Consider the following 24,623-nt stretch of genomic DNA (forward strand, 5'->3'; position numbering starts at 1 on the left):
TCTCAATCAGAACAACGTTACGATAGGTTTAGGAGAACTTTGTGGAGACCCCCATGATAATTTCAAGCTCGTAGGGCATTGTTTCAGAGCCCATTCTAGACAAACGAACCTCTAATTTGTCGCGCAGGACCCTACGGGGTCCCTTCCCATGAGATTAATTTTGCAATTTTTTCCTGAAGAGTTTTTAGGAAATATCTAGGTTTTTTACAAAACCCGTTAAGATTGGCCGAAATCGTCCATTATTAATTCGAAAATCGAGCAACGTACCCAACAAAAATTTCTTTGAGGGTTAAATTTCGAGTTGGATCTCTGGATGGATGGAAAACTTTGCGATTCTAAAAGCGCTCATCTGCTTTCTGGACTATTATATATATATAATATTTTTGATACTCTTCACACGTGAAGTTTTAGGAAATTAATTAATAAGTTCCTCAAGTAAAGGGAGACAAACCTTGTTAATTGGACTCAATGGGAACTCTAGAGAATTCTCACACTGATGTTTGTTTGATTGATTATTGAACTTACTTCAGTGTTTTGGGCTAATAGTATGCGACTTTAGAGCCAAAACACGTCCAACTTTTCATTCCAGACCCATTCAAATTAGATTTCCCGTTCCTTGGAAAATTGTCGTTCCCGATAGGTAATGTCAATTTCGCTATTGCATTGATCAATACCGTTCCAGGGTTGCTTTATTTACACTTGTTTATTTCCGGTGTGTGCTCAATTTACATATAGATTCTTTTACAGGTAGAGTAGGTTCTCCTCACTTTATGGCTCCCGAAATAGTAGAAAGGAGACAATATGGCAAGGCGGTGGATATCTGGGCTGCGGGGGTTCTCTTGCACGTGTTATTATCCGGAATGCTTCCGTTTCACGGTAGCGGAAGGAGGTTGACCGAAGCAATATGTAGAGGAAAGTTATCGGTAAGATGATATGTATACTCCACTTTTAGTAACTTTACAGTAATAGCTATCTATATAAAGCTAGCTGCAAAGCACATATCTGAAACCACCTTAATCCCGCCATTTCACGACTTACTGTGTCAGCTGTAAATTCCTACGTTTCTTTAATTAAATGGTAAATTTCGAATTTCTCTTCAGATGAACACAGCTTCGCAGTGGGAGTTTATTAGTGATAGTGCCAAGGATTTAGTGCAGCAAATGCTATGCGTGGACCCGAAGCAAAGAATTACGATACAGGAAGTGCTCAACCACAGATGGCTTAGGGTAATGACTGTTTATAATGTCGTTGTTTATGGTTTCGTATTTCCTTTCACTTGCAATATAGTACATTTGCTCAAGCCGAGATAACAATTCTAGGGATATTAAATTCCCTGAAACGTGTTTGTGAATTATCAAAAATATGCTGCGATTATTCGTGGGGAATATTTTTTTGGTCCTGTTTCACCTCAGGAACTGTTGGATATGCAATATTGGTTAAATTAGGAAAGTTGCTTGTTTTAGTTCGTTAATTTTGAATGGGCTCTATAGAAGCTTCTTTCTTTCCTATTTTACTCAATCTAGTAACTCCAGCCGTTTTGGAGGTTGGGGATCTAAAGTGCGGAAAAAGCAGCTAAAAGTTCCCTATTGGTAATCTTTCAAACTTTCAGAACTTTGGAATTTGATAGAGATGTAAGTTAAATGTACAGCACATCTAAGAATCTTAAAAATGTTTTTTCGGCAATAAACATAACAACCAAACAATCATCAATTTGACAAATAATCCTGACATTTAAAGAAATGTCGATACAAGTTTTTAGTAGACCAAAAACGAAAAAAATCACTAAAGAAAGTCAATAATTAAGAGTACCGCAACTCAAAGATAAGGAAAAAAGGCAAGATCAGAGCATTTAAACAATATTTCTGATTCTGTTGAATCCAGAATCCTCTGAGATATCAATGTTTCAAGTTTGGAAAACCAAATAGCAGATATCCCTTCTAGAGGATATCCTGATATCACTGATAACTTAAACTAACTTGAAAAATTTTACATTTTTGCTCGCAATTTCTAAAGTGGGAAAAGCGCCTTCTTTTTGCTGTTTTAAATGTACTTTTATAAGAGGGATTCACCGTCATTTTAAGGATCATATCTCCATCTTAGATTTTTTTATTGATTATATTTTGTGACTTTTATGCAAAATTCAATTAAATTTAAAAAGGTCGTTTGAAAATCTTGATTTTTTTTAACAAATATGGTACATTTAAAAAATTGGTCAGCCTTTAACTGAAATTGAAAAAATCGTTTCAACAATTGTACAAGTTCAAAATAATTCTATGTAATTGCACTTGAGAGCCAAAGCATACAAAAATTCATCAAATTCCACAATCCCTTCAGAAGTTTTTAGTTTTTTTTTTTAGTCAATTTCAAAACGCCCGAATGCTCGCACGAAGTAATCTTTGAATTTTCATGAATATTCCAAGTTCTCAAACATTCACATCTCTAAACGCTTGCTCAACTTTTTCCTTAACTGGCAATTTTTTTTTAGGATCGTGACAAAGCCCTACGAATTCATCTTAACGACACTATAGACGAATTGAGAAAATATAATAGTAGAAGAAAATTAAAGACGTGTATTTTGAACACTGTGAACTCTAGCAAATGGTACAGTTTCGACGAGGCAACTGACGATTTTATTCCCGATTGTGGAAACGATGAAGTTACTTCAACGGGTAAGTTTATCTGTCGTAATTGGGTTATTACAGATTTTCATGAAAGTTAAATCTCTAATTGAGATGGAGTTATTACAGCAGAGGGAGACATTTATAATTTATTGAACATACGGATTCTAGGAAAAGCACAATATAGGAGAAGACGATTTAGCTACTACAAAGCTATGTAGGATATGATGCCCCAGTTAATGCTGAAAAAAGGCAGGACTATAGTAGTTTTGGAGTCATATTGCCAGATACTCTTTTTTATTGTTTATGTCTCAAAACAAATGTTGTTTGTCCTGTGAAGCTCTTGAATTCCGAACTATATAGTCACCTTAAACATCCGCTATACAGGGTGTCCTCGAATTACGTGGCCAAAATAATACCGCAGATTGTTTGAGTGAAAATAAGTCGATTTAACTAAACTTCCCTCAGTCCAAAAGTTGATAATTATGGAGCTACAGGGTGTTAAAGTTGAAAAAAAAATCACATTTTCTTTAATATCTTTCGATTTCTTTGAGTTAATTTCACGAAATTTCATATTTGAGGGTGTTTTAGGATACGAAATTCAAATTTATTTACGATTTAGTTGTTTCTTCTAGGGGGCGCCACAAGCTACCATTAGGACACATTTAAATCTCTATAACTTTTTCGTGCCACGGTGTATATTATTTTGGTATTTAAAAACCTTTTTCCCTACCTTTTATACTTAGAAAAGGAATACTTTATTGACGTCGCTAGAAGCAACGGTTTTGGAGGAAAATGCATCTAAGCCTGATGAAATCGTTAATAAATTTGAATTTCGTATCCTAAAACACCCTCAAATATGAAATTTCGTGAAATTAACTCAAAGAAATCGAAAGATATTAAAGAAAATGTGATTTTTTTTTTCAACTTTAACACTCTGTAGCTCCATAATTATCAACTTTTGGACTGAGGGAAGTTTAGTTAAATCGACTTATTTTCACTCAAACAATCTGCGGTATTATTTTGGCCACGTAATTCGAGGACACCCTGTATATCTGGTAAAGTTTAAGAATATCAAATTCACATTTTTTTTCTAACTGTCTGATTGTAAACAAAAGGTTTTGGATTTAACATTTGTGACCTATACGTAACAAGTCATGAGTCGCTTTGCACCAGTTTAGGTGTATTTAAAACGCTTTTACGATCAGTTTTCTCTTATGGGATACGTTTATGCTTTTGTCTTTCGTTATTTTCTTATTCCATTTCCTTTCCTGTACCTCCATCTCCATTGCAATACTGCTTTTCGGTATATTGTACAATTCATGCTTTGTTTTTGCGATCATGCTGTTCTATACACATGTAGCATTTGGGTTTGTTTTTACAGTCCTTTGCAATGTGCCGATTATCAATGACCTCTGGGCGATAAGTTTTTTCGCCACTTCTGGCGGACGCCTGATAAAAGCGTGTTGGAATTTATTAATAAAATGCATTACCCTATATAACTCTTTCTTAAATGTATCCCAGGTAGGTACGACTTCAGTTTTAAAGCATTATCTGTAATAATTTAGAGACTATCGAAGCCCTGCGACATGTATCCTTGTATTAGTTCACAATATTCACTCTATATTTCTGTATAATCACTGAATAATTAATTATATTATTTATACAACATCACAGTGTTATTATCAGCACTAACTTTTTATTCCAGCTGTGTCTACAATTATGGATACTTTAGATGATGTTTATTGTCTTCAAGAATCGCATCCACAGGAGCGACCTCACTTATTAGCACTTTTGGAAGATGTACATCTACATTCTGTACTTGACGTAAGTATTGAGCCCTCATTAAGTACGTATACTTATGAACTGAATTAAATTTTGCCAATCAAGTTTTTAATAGTAGATTATTGATAGTTCGCGGTAAAAAGAGCCATGAAATATAATAGTATTCCTCAGAGACTCAGTAGATTTAATGCTTGATAATTTCATTAAAGAACAACTTTGTTCTAGCGATAAATTTACTTTTGACAAAAGAATAGGAGAAGTTTTAAATTTGGTTTATAAGTTTTTCCAAATGGCTCTTTTCCGCCTCTTTTTCAGCGTGTTAAAATGACGCAGATAGTTTAATCAAGAACTTGTTATAGATTTTCGATCTAATCGTAACTCGTTTGCCGACTCCTATCAAAGCGCCCTCTACCGACGTAGTGCACTGTTGCTTGAATGTGCTGGAAGTTTTTCGCGATTTTGAACATCGAAGGGATATCGATCGGCGGGACATTTACGAGCTGCGGGATTTGCTCAATAGGACACATTTTAAGGTAGGACATTTTCCCTATGAAAGAGCCCTGTAGCATGTATTTAAAACGAGAAAATAGGAATCTACACTTTTTCTCTACGATCGATCGAATGATTCATCAATTATCAATATAAGAAGGTTATGAACTTTTTTATAATCTTCGTTACAAGTTGATTGTGTAGGTATGCGAATAGTTTCAGGAGTCTACATCACTTAACCCACCAAAAATGTATGATTTCTCCATTCAAAAAAAATCTCCTTTATTATTGTAATATCTGATTCTTTACAAAAAATTGAGGATTCTTCAACTTATTTTTCATATTGGCAAGCTTTCGAGACTGTGGAGTACATAGGGGCACTGCGTAGGGCAAAACGAAATTAAAAAAAAAACAGTTTGAAAATATGAAAAACAATAATAAAATACATATGGTAGGTTTGGCTATGGTTAGTTCAGGTTAGGTTTCGTTATATTATTTATTATATTTTTCATCTGTTTTTTTGTTTTATTTTACCCCATCCAGTATTCCTATTCACTCCAGGGTCTTGAAAGCTTGTAAATATTTATATGCAAAATAAATTAAAAAATCTGCAATTTTATATAAAAAATTACGTATTACAATATTAATTGTGTTATTTTTTCAAGGAAAAAAACATTAATTTTTGGTGGGTGAAAGTGATATAACACAATTTTTTGAATGCGAAAATTGGCCTAAACTACCTATTTGACAATGCCAGTGACAACGGTACTCTCACTGCACCAGAAAAGTGACCAATAGGAGCCATTTTCATGACTCACTTTGAGAGCATCTGGCAAAGTATTTTGATACCTTAATCGTTAATTCAATCTCAGTGTGGAAATTAGGAGAAGTTTGATTTCGAAATGCGACGAAATAGCCGACTCTTCCACTGTCTTTGGTTTATATGGTGATGGGCAATAAAACTGACCTAAATAAACAAATACTCAACGGCATAACACGAATTCTTCGCTGAGGAATTAAGAGACGCTAAAAATGTATGAAAATTATTTTCAAATGGATGCCTCAACTTTTTTTAAGCTCAATGTTCTGGGCAAGTTTAAATACTAAAACTTGACTCGGCTTATAAACTGTTGCCGAAATTAGAATGCTAATGAAGTCTCAGTAAAACAGATTGCACGCAAAAACTAGTTTTATTCAATTACACGTCACGAGTTTATTTTTAAATTACCCATAAACCTAACCCTTTATGTTATAGTTTTATTTTCTCTATTGTTATTCGCGCATATTACCTAAAAAATTATTGCCGAATAACTGGCACTGACTGCCGTCATAGAATGTTAAAATATATATCTACGTGATTAATAATTTGTATTCATCATGAAGGTATTAAAATACCTGTATGGGGACAGTATTTATAGCGAGAATAAACAACATTGACTAATAACAATACTGCATTTCTCTCATTTTTTTTTTTTTTTTTTTTTTTTTTTTTTTTTTTTTTTTAAATTAAAAGTGGGTTTTTGACGGAATTTATTAAACGATACAATTAGTTCTTTTTGGTAGCTTCGACGAGAAATGAACTTGAAATTGTTCAGAAAAAGTTTATTCGCAGGAACACTCACACTCATTAGCCTCAAAATCATTAGCTCAACGCTCCGCATACATATAAAACCAATAATAATTTGCGACAGATGGCAACATATACCATTACCAAAGTTCGGCATATGGGGAAAATGTTCGAGGACAATTAAAACTGCGATATTTGCCCGAGGCGAACTCAGCATAAATGGGACGCACACACAAATCGGACAAGGTTCTATTTAAAACTTTTTTCGTGGATTTTACATTGGAGATGCAAAAACATTTCGTAGACAAAAAGCATGGGGTTTTATATTGAGCTTATTGACTGTCGCCATAAGTGAATGGCGAGGAAGAAGGCGTTATTCCCAGCCTAATCTAAAAAGGCACGGCATAATCTCCATTAAAAGTGAGGCAGTTTCATGCCTCCCTACACCGAAAAATCCATTAGGGAAACTGGGTTTCATGGAACGGTATTTTAGAGGAACGTCGGCATATCTGAAATCGACAAAAACTTCATCAAAGCCAGTCCCTAGAGATATCGCTTTCTATATTGAATCAAGCTCATTCAACCCTAAGAGTGTTATTAGATTTTTAAACATGGTTTAGGAAATCAAGTCATATATTGATGCGATCGTTGTCATTTTGCTAATTTATATGAGGAGAGGAATGTAATATGTCAGCTAGCTGTTTGTTGATGCTATTCAACAAAGAGACAATCCCGGAAACAATTTCTTGACGAATTGTGTTCCTTGTGTCTACAGTCTTTTGTGAAAGAGAGCAAACTTTCATTCCGAACGACCAACAGTTGGATCCAAGTCCTCAGGCAATAGTAAATTCCCCCGGGTAAATTTTCGTACAAATCAACGATGACTTCTGTGCATTTACTCCGCTCTTGTCCTAGCTGATATTTGACTGCGGAAAAGCGATGTAGAAATTGATTTATCAGAAAGTTTAGCAAACGTCTCCTTGTTAATAATGATAAATACTACCTCCGCACTCAACCCTGACCTAATAAAAAAGCAACCAGCCCCAAATTGCCTCAGGAACAGAACAATAAGATTAAAACCAATTGTACCGGAATCTTTCGAGATGTCGGAACCGAACGGCACTCTACATCGTCTTTTGGACGAGTTTCACTGTAATTGGCACTCGATCTTATTAGCTTTGCACAGAATAAAATCGATGAAAAGCTAAATAATAAGAACAGTTTTGTTCGCCTGAGTTTAAACCTGACAGTTGATTTAATAAATGTCTGAAAACACTGAAATTTACAGAACTCGTTAAAAGAAAAGAGAGAGTCATGCAATCCTGGATATTTCCAGCGAGTCCCGGAATATATTTTATACGTATAATTAGGCAGGTTTAATGACCATGTTGTTAGTTTCGTGGATAGATGGACGCAAAATAAAGCCATTGATTAACTGAAACATTCTTTTTCTTCAGCATCAGCTACTACATAAAAATGGAATAGTTTTTGTGTTCTAATGCTATTTAATTAAGTAGTCCATTTCATTTGTACTCAGTGGAGCGGAAGAATAAATAAATGGTTTGCCAACGCCGGACAATTCTCTTGGCAACACTTGCTGCAGCTGTAACGTCGGTTAACTAACTACGACTAAAAGCAGAACCAATAAAAGTTCGCCCATCCCAGATGCCCCAACTCACTTATTTTTCTCATGGTAGCAAAAGTTCCTGTCCTCTTCCTTTTGTTCCAAATTTTCTGCTAAAAACTCATACCGTTATACCTCCATTAAATGATTTTATCATTCGACTTTTCTTATTCCTGTTGTTATATCCGGGGAGTTCGTAATTTTTATTTTTAACTTTCTTACACGGTGTTGTGATATTTTGTATTTTTAATATTTGATATTAAAAATTCTTTAAATAGCTCTAAAGGCATATCATTTATCGTTTTAAATACCTACGATGCTCCTACGCCTTCCGAAGGTTCCATTTATATTAAATTGGTAAACAAGCCGGGACTCTGCGGTTTTAATTATAGCATTCATTATTACGGATAAAAAATGCTCTAGAAAGCATTTAGGTAGGAATTTTCACGCCTAGGATCTGCATAACAGCAATTTGAATGCTTTCAGGTAGATATGAGAGATAATGTCGTTATCGATTTAGGTGTCTTATTTCATCTTCTGTGGTGCGGCAGGCCCCTTTTGATATTCGAAAACACATTTACCTTAAAAAATCATATACCAAGTGTCCCAGAGAAAAAGGTCCACCCTGAATATCTATTCTGTTGTTTGTTAAAAAATAATTCTAAAACACGTTAATTTTGATGAGAAGGGAGACATTATTTGGTAAAAAAAGTGTTTTCGAAATATCATCCCTGTACCCCTGGAAACCGCCCCTTTGAAATTTTCAAATTGGAAGGATTGTCATACTTCGTTCGAAAGTTAGTTTTATTCTTTACATGGTCAAGCTTTTTTTTTCCTACGTCGATCTTCCAGAACTTAAACAAAAACCAAATAATTCGGTTTAAATCATTTTTACCGAAATTTTATTTATTTTATCATAAAAAATTTACTTCCATGCACATGTACAAGTAATCGTCACAATGTCGTCGTCCGTTATCTAACATTTCTGGAGTGATCAATCTGTACCATTCAACGATTCGGGACTTAACTTCTCGAGAGAATCACATTGTGCGTCATAGATTTTGATCGTCAAATGTCCCCATAAGGAAAAATCCAGGAGACTAAGGTCGGGGGATCGCGCGGTCCACTCAAATGGACTTCTTCTGCCAATGCAGTTTCCAGGAAATTCTTCGTCTAGAAATTGCCGAACGGCAGCAATGTAGCGAGGAGGCGTTCCATCTCTATTGAAAGGCTAATTTTTGTTCTAAGAGGCGAGCATCTTGTACAAGTATTTCAGTTATCTTAGGAGATGTGGCGTCTTGGGAAAGTTGTAGATAGTTTTCTTAATTTAAGTCTCCAGAAATGAAATATGATCCAACAATGTGATTACCCAAAATTCTCGTTACGACGTTCAATTTTTGAGGTTGTTGAGTATGGGTCTCTCGGAACAAATGAGGATTGACGTCACTCTAGCAACGACAGCTATTTTTGTTTAATTTTTACAAGACCGATGTGCGAAAATAGAAAGTACAAGCTTGACCATAAAGAAAATGAAATTATCTTCCAAATGAAATGTAGCACAACTCCCAACCCCTCTACCAATTTGGAAATTTCAAAGGGACGGTTTCCAGGGGTTGAGGAATGACATTGTGAAAACACTTTTTTTACGAAATCATGTTTCTCATCCTATGAAAGTTGACGTGTTTCCACATTATTATTTTTTTTTAACAAACAACAGGAAAGATATTCAGGGTGGACACGTTTCCCTGGAGCACTATGTAGATAAAGTTCGTATGTTTGAATTGATTGAGAACCTTATTTGCGAACATAAAAGAAGCTTTCAATAAAAAAGGAAAGCAACCTTAAAACATTAAAGCTACACCTACATCGAGACCCTCACCCCCGGTAGCCCTAAAATGAAGCCTTTTGATCTTCATAAACACAAAAGTTTATTCCTAAATCTGCGCAAGATCAGATAACTCCATTTAAGCCCATTCAAATCCTCCCCCGCTTAAAAATTGTCAACCTATCTTAAAGGCGGAAGCGCAAAAAGTTAGTTAAGAGAATTATGGGATTGGATTCTGTTAAAAGTTTTATTTTGTGCATTAAACTTAACCTCTTTTGTCAGATTCTATTATCGAGACATTTTGCTAAATTAAATGGTTTTTGTCTTGAATAAATTTAGAATAAAGAAGAGTCTTAACATTCTTGATATGATCTTAATTCGGTAGTAACTTTAATTTCACAAGTTATTAACCACATTGCCCCATTCATGGCTTACCATTTACCGAAGCATGACAAAGACCTTACGGGCCTAAATTTAAGTCAACGTTAATTAGGTGGGCAGTTAGTGGTGACCTGCTGCATGCTAAGACATGGAGTTTAGTATACATTTCCCTAGATAGCTGGTGTGAGATATACGGGGTTTACCAATTTACCCTGCAGGCAGTTGTAAATTTGCATATTAGAATGCAGATATTCTCTCCCCACTGCCTGCCTAAGGTGCCAATGTGTGGTATTGCATGTGTGTCTAAATTAATGATTTAGAAAAAAACTGAGTAAACAAAGCACAGTAGACATAAATCTTCGTTCTATGCTGACATATTCGTATCCACTGCAATATGCTGATTTATAAGAATAAGCTTCAGATATAAGCTGACCCTGCAGCATCCTTAAGTAGAAATGCAACAAGTTCATTTGCATTTTGAGGCATTAAGGGGATATCGGTCGGATAAGTTAGGGTTAGAAACGGACATAAATAGTGCCTACTGAAAGTGAATAGTAATTTGGAGGGCTTGTTTTCTGGTGGATTGTTATGTAAGGGGAAAGCTTTAACTTTCCGACAAGCCGAGATTTAAATTTCCCCTGAACTGAAAGGTGGTTATTTAATATGCGTTCTGGGTTTTACCGCGAAGGCATATTGTCGTTTGTTCTGTTTAAGAGGGTGGTCAGGAATTAGTGAAATGAACTTGTTAATCGTGTGTCATCGCGAGTATATTAAGTCTCAGTTGGGAAGTGAAAAGTAGAAGACCTGCTAGCTAAAATGAGGAGGAAAAAAGTCTTTTTAAGTGGGCCCTCGGAGTCTCATTTATTTTAGATAGTGGCAATTTTCCCATTTTCAACCATTATTTTGTTAACATTTATACAACCTGCTTGGGAGCACTCCATATAAGCCATAGTGTGGAGTATATTTTAAATCTGTAGCGAAATATGGCTGGAAAAGCACAGTAGCCGTAACTAATAATTTTTCCAAAGAAACACCTTTTCGATGGCGATTTTTATCTCTAAAGTATGAGCTTGGGAAATCATGGTTTAGATCAAATAGGACAAGAAACAAAAACAGCAATTTTTTCCCTATGCGACACGTCAGGAAATGCATAGATTTATGTAACGATAGGCTAATATCTCATCAGTTACGTAAAATGGGTGTAACAGACCCGCATCCCTGTAATTTGCTTTTATTGGAGCTGTTCTGCTGCCAGTCTTAATGTGTCCGTATGACGTGTTTAGTGCAATCTGTCAGCTTACACTACTCACAGAACTATCAGCAGTCATTTCCGTCCGGCTCTCCCTCCCCTCTTAAAAAGCAAAATGTTTTAAACAAGGCAAACTTGCAGTGTATAGAAAACTGATGACTATCGAATATTATATGACTCCCAACCGCAACCTGGTCACCGCTTCAGTTACGTTCATTCATGCTTGCGGATGCTCAGCTGCAAAAATCTCAGCTGCACTTCGTTTGACGCGACAACGTCGCATTCAGCTCCTTTCTGCAGCTGCTGGCAATCCGGCTATGGCCCAGTACACGGAGCGCCGGTCTCGGGCCGCCTTCGGTGCCGAATTAATCCGACGTCCCCCCTTTTTGGGTCGATTGAGGTGCCCCCCAAAGGTGGATTTCGAAAATTTACGATGGTGTTAATAAATAGGACTTGAGGACAAGTAATTTTCCGCGTCGCGTTCGCAGCTGAGTGCAAGGTGCACCCCCTTCCCCTGGCCATTTAATCTGACAAAATCCAATTTTACCACCTGTTATTTGCCAGGATTCGGGGATGTTAGGAGATATAAATGATAGGTTGTTACGGAGGGTTGGAGGTATCTGATAAAAGTGCATTGGCCAATTTGTTCCGTACGGTTTTTGATGAATCGCTGTTGTCAGAGATATTGCACAGGATGTGGGTGCACTTTTTCATATAGAAATAGCCTCATAAATTGCTGTAAGCTAGGTCGTTTTATTTTAATTTGTACAGGTTTTTTGGGATTTACAGATTATGCATTCAAGTCCAACTTTAAGTTGGTCAGAGAGTTGAATGCTTAAAGTAGACAGTAGATTGATTGTTTCTTCTTCTTATCAGCATTTCTTGCCTTTCTGCTTTCTCACTTTCGCGAGAATTGATGTTTTTTTTAATATGCCAAATAACATTTTCTGAATTAAGTGATTCTTTCTGCTCGTTCTCCTAGACACTCTTGTACACTCATTTATTTTTGGATATTAGTTGGTTCCTTTTGCGTATTTAGAGTCTGTAATGTTTTGAAGCCTATGGTTTTCTACGTTTGCTATATATTCTGTTTTGCATTATTTTTATAAACATATTTCAGGTGATTTCTTAAGATTTTCTATTTAAATTTTGCGGAAATTAAAAAAAAATTCACTTGCATTAGTAGTTTGTTGTCGGTTTTTTTAATTTTTGACAAATATTTTTAAACGTTGAACAGTAGCAGTTTTCAGAGTTGCCAATTGGAACCTCTGTTGGTTTAATTCAGAGTTGAATCTATAATTCCAATTTTTGAAAATCAATTATACTGTGCCGACTCGATATTTAAACTAAACATTTTCAGATATTTCAGAAACTTCGATTCGCAATTAGTTGAATTTTGACTCATCTCAGTAAACTGTATATAAAAATTGACCACTGGACAGTATTGTTGTTATTTGCTTAGCTTAAGTTTGGAGCTTTTGATGACGTTGTTTGTTAATCAACCGTGTGATATACATTCTATATTTACAGACAAATTTTGAATTTAATCAATCACAAACAATGCAGTTTGATGGATTCTCTCTGCTGTTTGCGTAATTTTTGAAAAAATGTTTATAGACTTTCAGGCATTTCAGTGGTTTGAACTCGTGATCTCTTGGATTTCACATGTTTCTGGATAAATTTTTAAAATGAAATCTGACCGCTCAAGTCGTGTTTCTACCATTTATTCGGGTCATATTACAATTATTGGTATTTCTGCAAGTCAACTACTGTAATTTTTCGTTAATATATATAGATGAAATTTGGATAATTAACGAAAGTTTGAACGGGTAATTTCCCCTGCTTATTTGGTTTCAATTTTTATGAAAATTAGTTTGCCAGCCAAAATCCCTGAGACATATTTAAATTCGAATTTTCTTTGATATTACCTTCTCTTTGTATTGGCTGCGGTAATTTAATCACACACCAAAATTTCTGTCATTGACCATTCTACACTGTTACGGTATAAAACATCGATTCCGACAACGCCATTTCCTTGCACGGGGCCTATAAGGCCAATCAATCATTAGTTGGCGTCAATTCAGATTACACGCCGAACTGAACATTGAAAATGTTTAGTAAATTCAAGGTGTCAAGGGAAAATTTACTAATCTCCTTGTAATTAATAATATTTGTAGATATTTTTGGATGAAAAGTTCTGATTAATTGATAAATGATTAAAAGTATTGGAATCTGATGTGATTATTTGTTAATTACATTTTGATAGGCTGTAAGATCTGATAAATTAATGTCGAAAATACTTATAAACATTTATCATACTTTTATTGCATTAAATCGGAACTCCAATAATCGATCGGCATATTTTATCTATGTGGTACAGGCCAAGCTTCATTTAAGGCCTATAGATTTATGGTTTCAAGAAGATTATTTTCATCTCTGGGATTACGAAAGCGTAATCTATTAAATTGCTTGATTTTGAGTATTTGTGGATCATTTGCCTGTAGTCTCTTTGATATGTAAAAATGGCAGTTCCCTAAAATGTTTTGTGAAGTTTGACATGTTTGCTCATTTTCATGGGCTTTCCAAATATTTGAATACATATTCACAGCTTTTGTTGGGAAAAAAATCTATAATATTCTATAATACGATGTCTGCGACTTGACAGGAAATGGGCACTACGCCTCTCGTGGCTTGTTTATTTTGACTTCAAATCTCATCAGAAATCCGTGTAAATCCCGCATTGATTCAGTCGGTGATTTACATTTGTTCTGCATCTTTTTCAGAGTTGCGAAGTATAAAGTCGCTTATCGATTTCGAGTTTTTGTTAAATTTTCCATTATTGAACGAATGGATCTTCCAATGCTATTTCATAGTTTTCCTCCTAAGAAATGCCTGACTAAACTTATCATCCCGCTTTGAACAATAAGCCAAATCCGAGGAGAATTGTCTGAGTTAAAAATTTGGGTCACTTTTGTCTGCTGCATCGCAATGCAGCGGTCACATCCACATCGATAGAGCAGCTTTATTAAAACAATCTGATAATAAAGCTAAACTTATTTCTTTACCATGGCAAATCTTGTCTGAAAATGTGTTTTTCATCAGCACGTCTTCACACATTCCCTGTGACAAGACCCAAAAAAAAAACACACACACACAACCCCAAGTTTAATGTTTTATAAAGAGGCAGCAGTAGAGACATGGAAGCACGTAGTGTTTTATTAATGGATATAGTTGCCCGAATTGTGCTTTGGATAATTTTTCCATTAGATACTAAAACTAGGCACACTTGCAGTACTTCTGTATTAATGGAACTATTTTCTAACTGTCGGAATGATAAGCGGGTTTCTATATATTTCGTTAGTATTTAAGCAGAAAATTCTAACAATGAGGTAAGTTCTACTTTTAAACTTTTTAAGTATGAAAGAACAGTTACTGACACCTGCACCCTGGAAAGTTTTCTTGTGTTCCACAGCTAATTTGTCTTGCCAACTCTCATTTACCCGAGGAGAGTTTCCGCCTTTTTTTTAGATCCAAACATTGTGTTATCATTGTTCGAGTTGTTTATAACGTTAAAATGTATTTACAATGAACACCAAAAATATTCAGACGCACTCTTTTTGAAGATTTTACAAGTCTCAATTAAATTTATTAGTTATTATTATGTTTTTGATGTTTAAAATGTCTCCAGCAATCATGTATTTAGAAGTCTACATAAAAAAAAGATGGAGTCTTAATAGCTAATTTTCCAATTCGAAGTAAAACTCCAGAGAACAAGCAGTGACTTCACAAAAATATTCAGACGATAATGACTAATACACGACTGCTATATGTGTATAATTAATTTAAAGATAAATGACAAAATAATTTATTAAATTAGAAGATTGTATATGATACTCTTTTGCTTTAACCGCACTTTTCACATGTTAAAGCATAGAAGATACAATTTTTCTTAAATAATTCAAGTGAACTTTATTCCATTCTTCCTGCAACCTACTTTTTAATAATACTGTTTTCGATGTTATTTCACGTTTTTTAAGTTTTTTCAAATAATGTCATACATTTTCTATTGGATTGAGATCCGAAAATTGATTAGGACTCTTAAGGATTTTCGGACAATTGTACAACAGCGATTTGCGAACAATGCGGGCGCCATGTTTTGAATCATTATCTTTGTATGGCTTAATCGAATTTGATGTGGTCATGTTTTTCCAGGTTTTTAGATTTTGTCTTAGGCTATTTAAAAACATATTTTGGTCGATAATACCTTCAATAAAAATGAATTCCCCCATTCCTTCTTGTTCCACACCCCCAAACTAAAACCGAACCTTCTTCATGTTTCACCGTTGGACAAAATTTTTTTTCTCTAGTTCTTCATTTGCTTTCCTCCACACCATTTGCCATCTGAGCCAAAAATATTAAATTTTAACTCAGGCAGGAAATAACATCATTCAAGTAATTATCTGGCTTAGAAATTAATTTTTTAGCAAAATTTAATCGCAGTTTTACATTTTTAGTACTAAGTCATGGTTTTTTCCTGGATACTCTGCTGTGATATCCATGTATTCTAATACACTCACGCATGGTTTCAATATTAACCGTTCTATAAGAATGAATTTATAATAAGGTTTTCATCTTTGGACCACTAACTTTAGGGTTTTCCTTAATGGTTGTCATTATGAAGCGGATGCCCTTTTCATTTAACAATTTTGGTCAACATGTTTTCTTCTTCGGAAGCATTCCATCTTCACTTTTGTAACATTGGTCAATGTCTCCAACTGTGCTCTTAGTTAATTGGAGCATTTCCTCAATATTTTTTTAGGATTTGCCCTTTTCGTAATAAAATGTTGCTAGTTGCATTTTATCAAAATTAACGTTACTTTTGTTTGCCACCTGCCCCATCATGGATATTATTTCTAACTGCGGTAACTGCATTCCGCGAGCAAAAAATACATAATGACCAACTTAAAAAATAATATTTTTATGATGTGTTCGATTGCCCTTTGGAGGTTTTCTTCAAATTGGAAAATCAGCTATTAAGGTTTCGTACCCTTTTTTATGTAGACCCCTAAATAAACAATTGATGAAGACGTTTTCCATGTAAGAAAATAAATAAAATGTTAACTAATATATTTAATTAGGACTCGTAAAATCTTTAAAAAAGGAGTGACCGTATATTTTTGGGATTTTTGTAGATCCTCGTAACTTCGTTTCATAAGATGTTGCCCTCACTACTGTGCTGGCTTGAGGTCAGATAACCAATCAAGGCATTTTTGCTTCTGTTCTGTTCGACATAGAAATATCTTATTACATAGCTACAATCAGAAAACTTCAACCGTTAAAGTCGATTTTAAAGGTAAAAATCAACCGACCTAGCCTAAAGCTAAGACTCTATGTAATAAATCCTTCGAGGTTCCCAACAAACGCCCGATAAGCTTATCATCGACCTATATTTTAAAGGCATGTTTGCAATACCTTTCTCGAAAATTACGAAATAATATTTCTTTGTTTCGTTGGAGTCTTTTTTACTTAATTTACCGAATTTTCAAATGAACAGCAATCGAAGCCAAAAATGGGAAAAACCCTAATTAAAGGAAACACCTAACAACTCAACTTCAGTTATATTAAATGAGCGGCAGATGTCCATCCTCAAACGCACCGTGTCACTGTAGCATCCAAATATGCAGAGTCTGTTCCCACTGCTCCCGGTGCATAGAATGTTCGGTTCGCTGCTCGGAGTGCTCGCCCCACCCCGAATGTTCGCACCAGTATTCGCGAACCCGGTCAGTATCGCCCGTTCCGAGTACGTCACGTGTATGTCAACCCGTTTCACCCAGCTCGGTGCGATATGTTCCCATTTCTCCCAGCACTTCGCGGGTTGCGCTACCGAATTCAGCTACGTCGTTGTTGAGATGGAGTTCGTCAAGAGACCTCTGGATCGGCGAAGAGACCAGGAGGAACATGCCTCCTCATGTTTATAAGTACTACTGGAACCATACGATGTGCTATAGGAGGCAGAGTCTCACTAAGGTATTTTCTACGCTTTAGGACTGTAAATAGTGTAGCCGTTACGGTGCGATGTATCATTGATAAGTACTGGGATTTAGGACATTTCTCTTGAAGGTTCCAAACGCATTGTCCGCTTGCTAAAGTCGTCCTTATGTAACGTTTGTATATGTGTGCGTCTTTGTTTATATATATGGGGTGTTAAGGAACTAACTTTCGTATATTTAACCGATGATTAACAACATCATTTTGAACAAAAAAATTCCTTACAACACGGGTCCAAAACTTAGTAGGTTTAAAAAAAAATGTCAAAGTTGGTAATCGAAAAACTGTGACAAGCGTTGAAGTGTTCATACAATGTTGAAAAACGTATTTGATACGTGTTGATTATTTGACGTGTAGCAAAAAAACATTAGTTACTCGGCAATAACGTTGTTAAAAGGAGTTTAAAACTTAATTACTAATGATATCAGGTAAACTGAGGTGGCAAATCCATACTGAACGCGAACGAGAAAACAGCTTATTTTTTTATGAAAATTTTTTGCAATTCCTTAACACTCGACGTCTGATAAAACGTGACCCTTTATTAGTAGGTGAATTTATTTCGACTAATTAACAGTGCCAAAGTGAAAATGAATTAATTACGCGAAAATCATGGTCTGCTTTCGATATATGGAGCGGCATTACAAAATTACGAAGAAGCTAGGCGCACTCACTCTAATCGTTATCCAGAAGGAAAATTCCCAGCTCCATAAACATGTCTACAAGTTTCCCGAACGTTTCTGGATACAGGCAGCATAATTCCTACACATCAAGGGCGAGATCGACATAAAGAAGTCGATCCTGAAGCCGAAGAACAAATTTTAAACCTTTCATTCAAGAAGGGGTGTCGTGAGTAGACCATGCATGGACTCAAATGGTGAACATTTCGAATATTTAATGTAGCGAAAACAATAATAAATTTGTGTTTTTGATTGTGATGTGAGTGGCGTAAAATGCGTGACGTAACATATTATGCTAATTAGAGATGACAACAATGATTTAAAGGTAAATATTTTCAGAATAATAAAATAAGAATCACACGTTTAGACTTTATAAATTTAAAAAAATAATAAAAATAACTTAAAAAATACTTACGGTCCTTGTTGTAGGACACATTTTTGTCCCAAATTATGTTCTTAATCACTGGTTAAATTTACGAAAGTTATTTCCCGAACATCCCGTATTCTGTTGTAAATCTGTTCAAGGAACAACGTTTCCATGTTAGTCGAGCGTCGCATGTTCGATATTGACCTCGATGCCGTTTTCTTCTTCGTTTTAAAAAGCGTTGGCATGTAAATCGATTACTCTTATTCATGTACCTTTTCTTTTTCAGGTAAGATTGTTCAGCGATCCTAACACTAATGAGACGTGCACAGGTAAGTTCAGTTTAGTCATTAATAGAACTGAATAACGATGACATGGTACTAAGGCTTTTGAAGCAAAAGTTGGGCACTGTTCTCTGATTTTACCATCCTGTTTGCCTTATTAAGTTCAAAGTTTCCCATGGTTCTCGTTCGAATGGTTATTAAGGGAACTTACTAAATTTCCTCTTTATCCAGACTTTGGAAAAGTTCAAATTTCACCGCACTATTATGTTCCTCGCTGTTCTTCTTATACATATTTAAACAGATTCCCGTATTTGCCATAGGTTTGTACTTTAATCGCAGTTTCAATATACACCCATAAAAGTCTGCAGGACACTTAGAGAAAGCCTGGGATCTTACCCCCCAGGCTGCAGTTGAAGGCGCATTAAACCTGTGGTAAACTTGAGCCGAACAGTGTTGGAAATGGAGGTGTAATTGGATAGAAAGTGTCACCTCGACGCACACACATTGCACTTCTGAAGATATCCAATTAAAGTTACTAGAGTTCAAGTGGCTGATGTCTTGTAGCTCACTTTGACCCATTTTCGACGATTCTACAATATAAAGTTTCAAATCTTAGACGTGTCGACTATAATGGCCCTTTGTCAACTTATCTGTAGAACGATGCTCATAAGGCAGAACTCGTACAATAAAAATCAGATTTTCTAATAAGGCAACCATGAAGCTACACGAATTATCCCTCGCATTCATTTTAGTCATATATTTCTTGTTCCTTTGAAGTTAAATTAAGGATCAGCCTTCAGGCTGGAGTGATATAATTGGCTAGAATTTTGCCGCATAAAAGTGACCAGAAACAAGTTAATTAAGGAATTTTGCGAGGTATGGAATTTATTGTTCTTGCTTTGAGGAAAATGATAAACAGGTTTTTAAATGATTAATTTGAGCAGGGATTTCGGTGAAAATCGCCAAATGACCTGTCCAGTGTTAAGTATAACTGGCAGTTACGAACCTTGTTACTATTGCATTTCACACAAACTTCGTTGCAACTGAAAACGATAATTAGAGCCATTTGAGCCATTTAGTTGAGTTTCGCTTTCTATGGTTATTGAGCAAAATTTTTCAAGCAGTTTCGGTAAATACAACAAAATAAATTGATTTTCGCATATTTTATTATTGTTCCTCTTCAAAATTTGTAATGTCTGTTTCATTACACTTAAATACAATAAAATTCGATGTTTTAACGTAACTGAAGGTAAGTTTAAGCGACTTTGAAGTGAGGTCTGTTTTTATTGTCTCTGAAAGAAAATTTCGTTCCTGGTACCTTTGGTACACATAAAGGAAATATTCGATATTTTAGTTTATTTAAATTTGGGCGATTTAGTTCAATTGCGTTTGGATTTCCATGGTTCCTAAACAACATTTTGTAGAAAATCCGAATATCGTTTTCCATCATATTCGGAGGTGCGATTCCCAACTTATGTTTCTAAACCTTTCCTAAGTGACACATTAATCCGGATTGTTCTAAGGTCTTGAAATTTGGAGATCTCGAAATTCCTCCACGAATTTTCGAAAACTTCGAAAACAACCTGTAATTTTAACACCCTGTTTGTATCCCGGGAATGCGGTTGCGGACTTACGGTCATAGGAACTTACCACACCCGGACGTTTGGCACAGGAATTTCCGGGCATCCTTTATTTCGCACAATTTCCATAGATAATTTCTATTTGGGTATCGCTTTTCCAGAGTTAATTGTATTACCCATACAATTGTTATTTACGGTCTATACTCCGGACCCTCAAAATTAATTAACAATACCCATCCTTTCATGACAAACAGGTCCGCAGGGTCACATAGTCCTCTTCATAACTGTGTCAAAAACTGACAACTCTCGCCTGTCTCAAAACTTTACCTTTAATTAATAGTGGACTTGTTCCGGTTCCCTACTTGATATTAATTAAGGTTGTCCGCCCTTTAAAACACAACATGCTAAGTTATTATTCTCCAATCTTATCGATAATTTTGTGTATATTGAAGGGCAAATAATCCAAACGTCCCTAATAGGGTCTCGAACAGGGACGTCTGGAGTCGTCCCTAATGGGGACCTTTGGACCTTAAGTCCCCCCTTGGCCCTTAATACTCTAAACTTTTGGATTCGTAGAAGCGACCGCTGTATTTTAAACAGCTCTGGGAATTTATGGCTTACAATTTAAAGCAACAGCATTAATGTTGACCTATTTTATATCCATTGATTGGGGAAATAGGCCAGAAGGTTGAAAAAATATTGTCTCAAGCTGCCGCAGCGGAGGCTAATTGAAATTCGATGAGTCTAAATTCATGCAAGTTGTAGATGCAACGGATCGTGGGGAGATTTTTATAGAAAATTAATGTGGAATATAAGCCCGACTTCCGCTCTACTTCCGTTAATATATTCTTCGGTGGGGATAAAATATTCCGGTCATGTTTCAATATTTTTGGAACATAAATTTACACAAGGATGCTCACGGAGCTGTTCCTGAATGCTCAATGTTGTTTTCGTCATATGTATCCGAAAGAAACATTTTTTGACTTGAAAAAAGCAACGATTTAATTTAATGATACTTAATTTTCTTCAGAATTTATTATTTTACACGAAATATTTCTTTGATGTGTCATGTGTTGAAAACTTGACTGCGTTATGGCAACGGGAAGATCGTTCACGGTTTATGACTAAATGCGCCCTAATTGTTTTCCATCTTTTAGTTTTTTTCCCGAACGTTCGCGTAATGTCCTGGGTCCCCATTCAAATTGGACGATCTTTTTGGCGTTGCAGTTTCGACCGTGACAAATGCAACTTGTTTAATATGTTTGTTCGTTCCCTTAAATTTATTGGAGTAATAACGAAAAAAAGCCACTCCCTTAGGGCTTTTAAGTACCGTTCTTACCAAATATCTCGGGATTCCTAGGAATTTATTGAAGTTTTCGTTCGAAGTCCCGTTTTGAATTGTTTTAGCCTTTAAGTAATTGTCCTGCATTCCTTACGAAGCTATTCGCTTTTTGCGAAAACACCGAGAAAATTGTTAAACGACTTGAATGTGATTTTCAGAAAACTTGACGTTGCTTCAGTTCCTTCAAATAGTGCTTGTTTTACATATATGAAATTTACTATAAATGTTTAGATAATTAATAAATTCGTGGATTTGTCTGATTATCTATATATTATTTGACTCATTCATCAACGGTGCTTTTTGAGTTCTTTTTCACTTTATTAAGCGTCTAGATATATCTGCAATATTTTATTAAGACTTTACACATCGGTTTAATTAATATTCCCATAGAATATCCCGAGGTATTCCCCGAACTATGAAATTATCGTCACTCTTCGGCAATCGATATTTGAGTAATCGCCTTATTAAACGTAAAATTTTATAATTTCTGCCAGCTCTCCTGCGAATCTAATATTTCAGCTACTCTTAGCGATATCTTCCAGCCTGCACATGTCTATCAAACGTACACACGTATTTCCTGTGCTGCTCTTCCTGCTCACATAAATAACGAGCTATTTATCCCTTTCGTCTGGGACCATTTATGAACGAAAATGACGAATTATACAGCTTGGTATGATATTCTGTCAGTATTCCATTATTCTCTACTGTTGGCGTTCTTTGAAGTAAATTGGAAGTGATTTAGTGGCTTAATACGAGGGTCGCCACTGTATTCAGTAAATGACCCGCAGATTGACCCAATTTAATTTGCTCTGACATGGTGCCGAAGCCTTCGCAATCAATTTCGCACCAGCGGCTAAATTTTAATACCACATCAGATATGGATATTTTTATAGCCCGCAAAGTGATATTTGATTTCGCAATTCCAAGGTATTGCCGCGTGTTTTGACCTAAATTTCCCTAAACCACACACCCTCAGATGCGACGTGCCGAATGGTTGTGCGAGCAAACACACAGTGCCATTGTGACAATCTACATAACTCGGATGAAATTTGCTTTACTGGCACTGCAGCGGGGAAGCTATAGAATAGAAATATTCCGTTACTATACACATAAATTTCGAAAGCGAATTTTCTGGTATAAACATCTCATGGCCGTATCGCATCCGGAGAGACAAATGTGGAAAATCCTCTTTTTCGGGAACGCGAGTAAGCAATTTGGTAATTATGGCCGAATATCTCTTCGGCAAAAATACGAATAGCCCTCAAAAATGTATGATGCAATTTGCTTTTCATTTCAATTCAATATTCCTGAAATTGAGTTTTCTTCTTCGCATGCAAATGAACATTGAAATTTCTAATGGTTCTCTTTATCGAATTTAAGTGCCCCCACAGACATTTTGTTCCATTTGCAGAAACTGCATGTGGAAATACGCAAACAGTTTGGAATTGTTTGCGTAATTCCTTATGCTATATGTATATTGTGACACAATAGGAATGTAAACTGGAATATATTTACGGTGAATGCATTGCATAATATAAGAAGATTGTTTGCGGTTTGTTTGTCTCCCATCTCATTCATAGTTCTAAAACTCAGAGCGTTTAGTGCTTTTTATCCTTAGTACCAACTTTTCCGTATTTCTTCTGCTATCATTTATAATCCCTGATCAATGTTTAACACCCTCGCCATATATTGAACGCAATTAATCTTTAGTATATCACTTCTTTTCATTTTCCCGAGAAATCCATTTCTCAGGGTACACATTTACGGGTGTCAGCCAATCAATTCGCGTTTTTGTGGACCATTTTTGTTTCTTTTCACAACTTATTGCACCAAACTCAAGAAGAATTAAGCTGAACACTTTTTACCTAATTGATTCAGCTCGTTAAAGCGTTGGCAGCATTTCCTAAAAGCATTCTGCTTTTCGAGTCAGTCGGGAATTTAGCAGTGGAGAAATTTCCTCTTTAATTTGCGTTGTGAAGTATTTTCTCAAACGTTAAACATGTGTGTTTTATTTTTCTGCTTTAAAAGGTGTTACTTAGACAAGCGAAGTGTGAGTTGCATCGAGCTTGATACGATGCACTGTTGCAAAAGGGTGCGACCAAAGGGACCTTAGTAGATAAACGTATTGATGCAGCAAGCCAAAAGGCAGGACACCAGCTTGCAGGGAATAAGAAATCTAAACGAGGAACGGACTTGCTTTGCTCAGCGAACAAACTACAGGGTCTAATTCAATTACTGCCTCGGAGGTCTTAATTTCGGTGTCAGTGAAGAAAGAACGTATTGCCAGGAGTTAAATTGAGGTTCAATGAACTTTTATTAAGATTAAGTATAATTAACGTTACATTATTCCAAAGAAAATTCATGGGATCTGCAGAGGGCGCTAAATTGCGTCTAAATCGGGTGAAAACTGTCTTCTTCATTGAAAAACCTTTCGAGGAGATGGGGCGAAATTTGCAAAACATTTATGGATTTTTCACAAAGTTTGCAAGATTGTCGTGCGAAAAAAGACGACAAAAAAAAATAAAAATGATCATGGTGATGGAATAATTCCTCAAAATAGAGACTTTTAGTTCTCGTATAGGAGAGAAGAAAGCAGCCAAAGAAAACTATTATGTAGAAAATGGGAGCAGTTTCAATATTTATTACATATCCGTTATAATATGGAAATCAAATATCTTCATCGGCATATATTCGAATGCGAGTACATCCCTTTACGACGGCGGCAAGGGAACAGTTCAAAGAATGTAATATTCTTATGCGGAAAACTATTTAAGTTGTTTCGTCCTTTAT

General features: G+C 35.6%; 1 protein-coding gene across 6 annotated transcripts in view; it reads left to right on the plus strand.

Moving 5' to 3' along the window:
- The window catches only part of CASK (peripheral plasma membrane protein CASK), a 136,360-nt gene that overhangs the window by 15,717 nt on the left and 96,020 nt on the right, over positions 1-24,623 (plus strand). For 5 of the 6 annotated variants that reach the window (XM_066285666.1, XM_066285668.1, XM_066285667.1 and 2 more), the window contains 5 exons: positions 748-923; positions 1,101-1,226; positions 2,486-2,669; positions 4,327-4,445; positions 4,763-4,936. In XM_066285666.1, the coding sequence (XP_066141763.1) occupies positions 748-923; positions 1,101-1,226; positions 2,486-2,669; positions 4,327-4,445; positions 4,763-4,936 (779 nt within the window). Of the gene's footprint in view, positions 1-747; positions 924-1,100; positions 1,227-2,485; positions 2,670-4,326; positions 4,446-4,762; positions 4,937-16,975; positions 17,566-24,623 lie in introns of those variants that run through there. The other variant, XM_066285672.1, reaches the window with a different exon arrangement.

The sequence above is a fragment of the Euwallacea fornicatus genome, chromosome 9, assembly GCF_040115645.1.
Source record: "Euwallacea fornicatus isolate EFF26 chromosome 9, ASM4011564v1, whole genome shotgun sequence".
Classification (NCBI taxonomy): domain Eukaryota; kingdom Metazoa; phylum Arthropoda; class Insecta; order Coleoptera; family Curculionidae; genus Euwallacea; species Euwallacea fornicatus.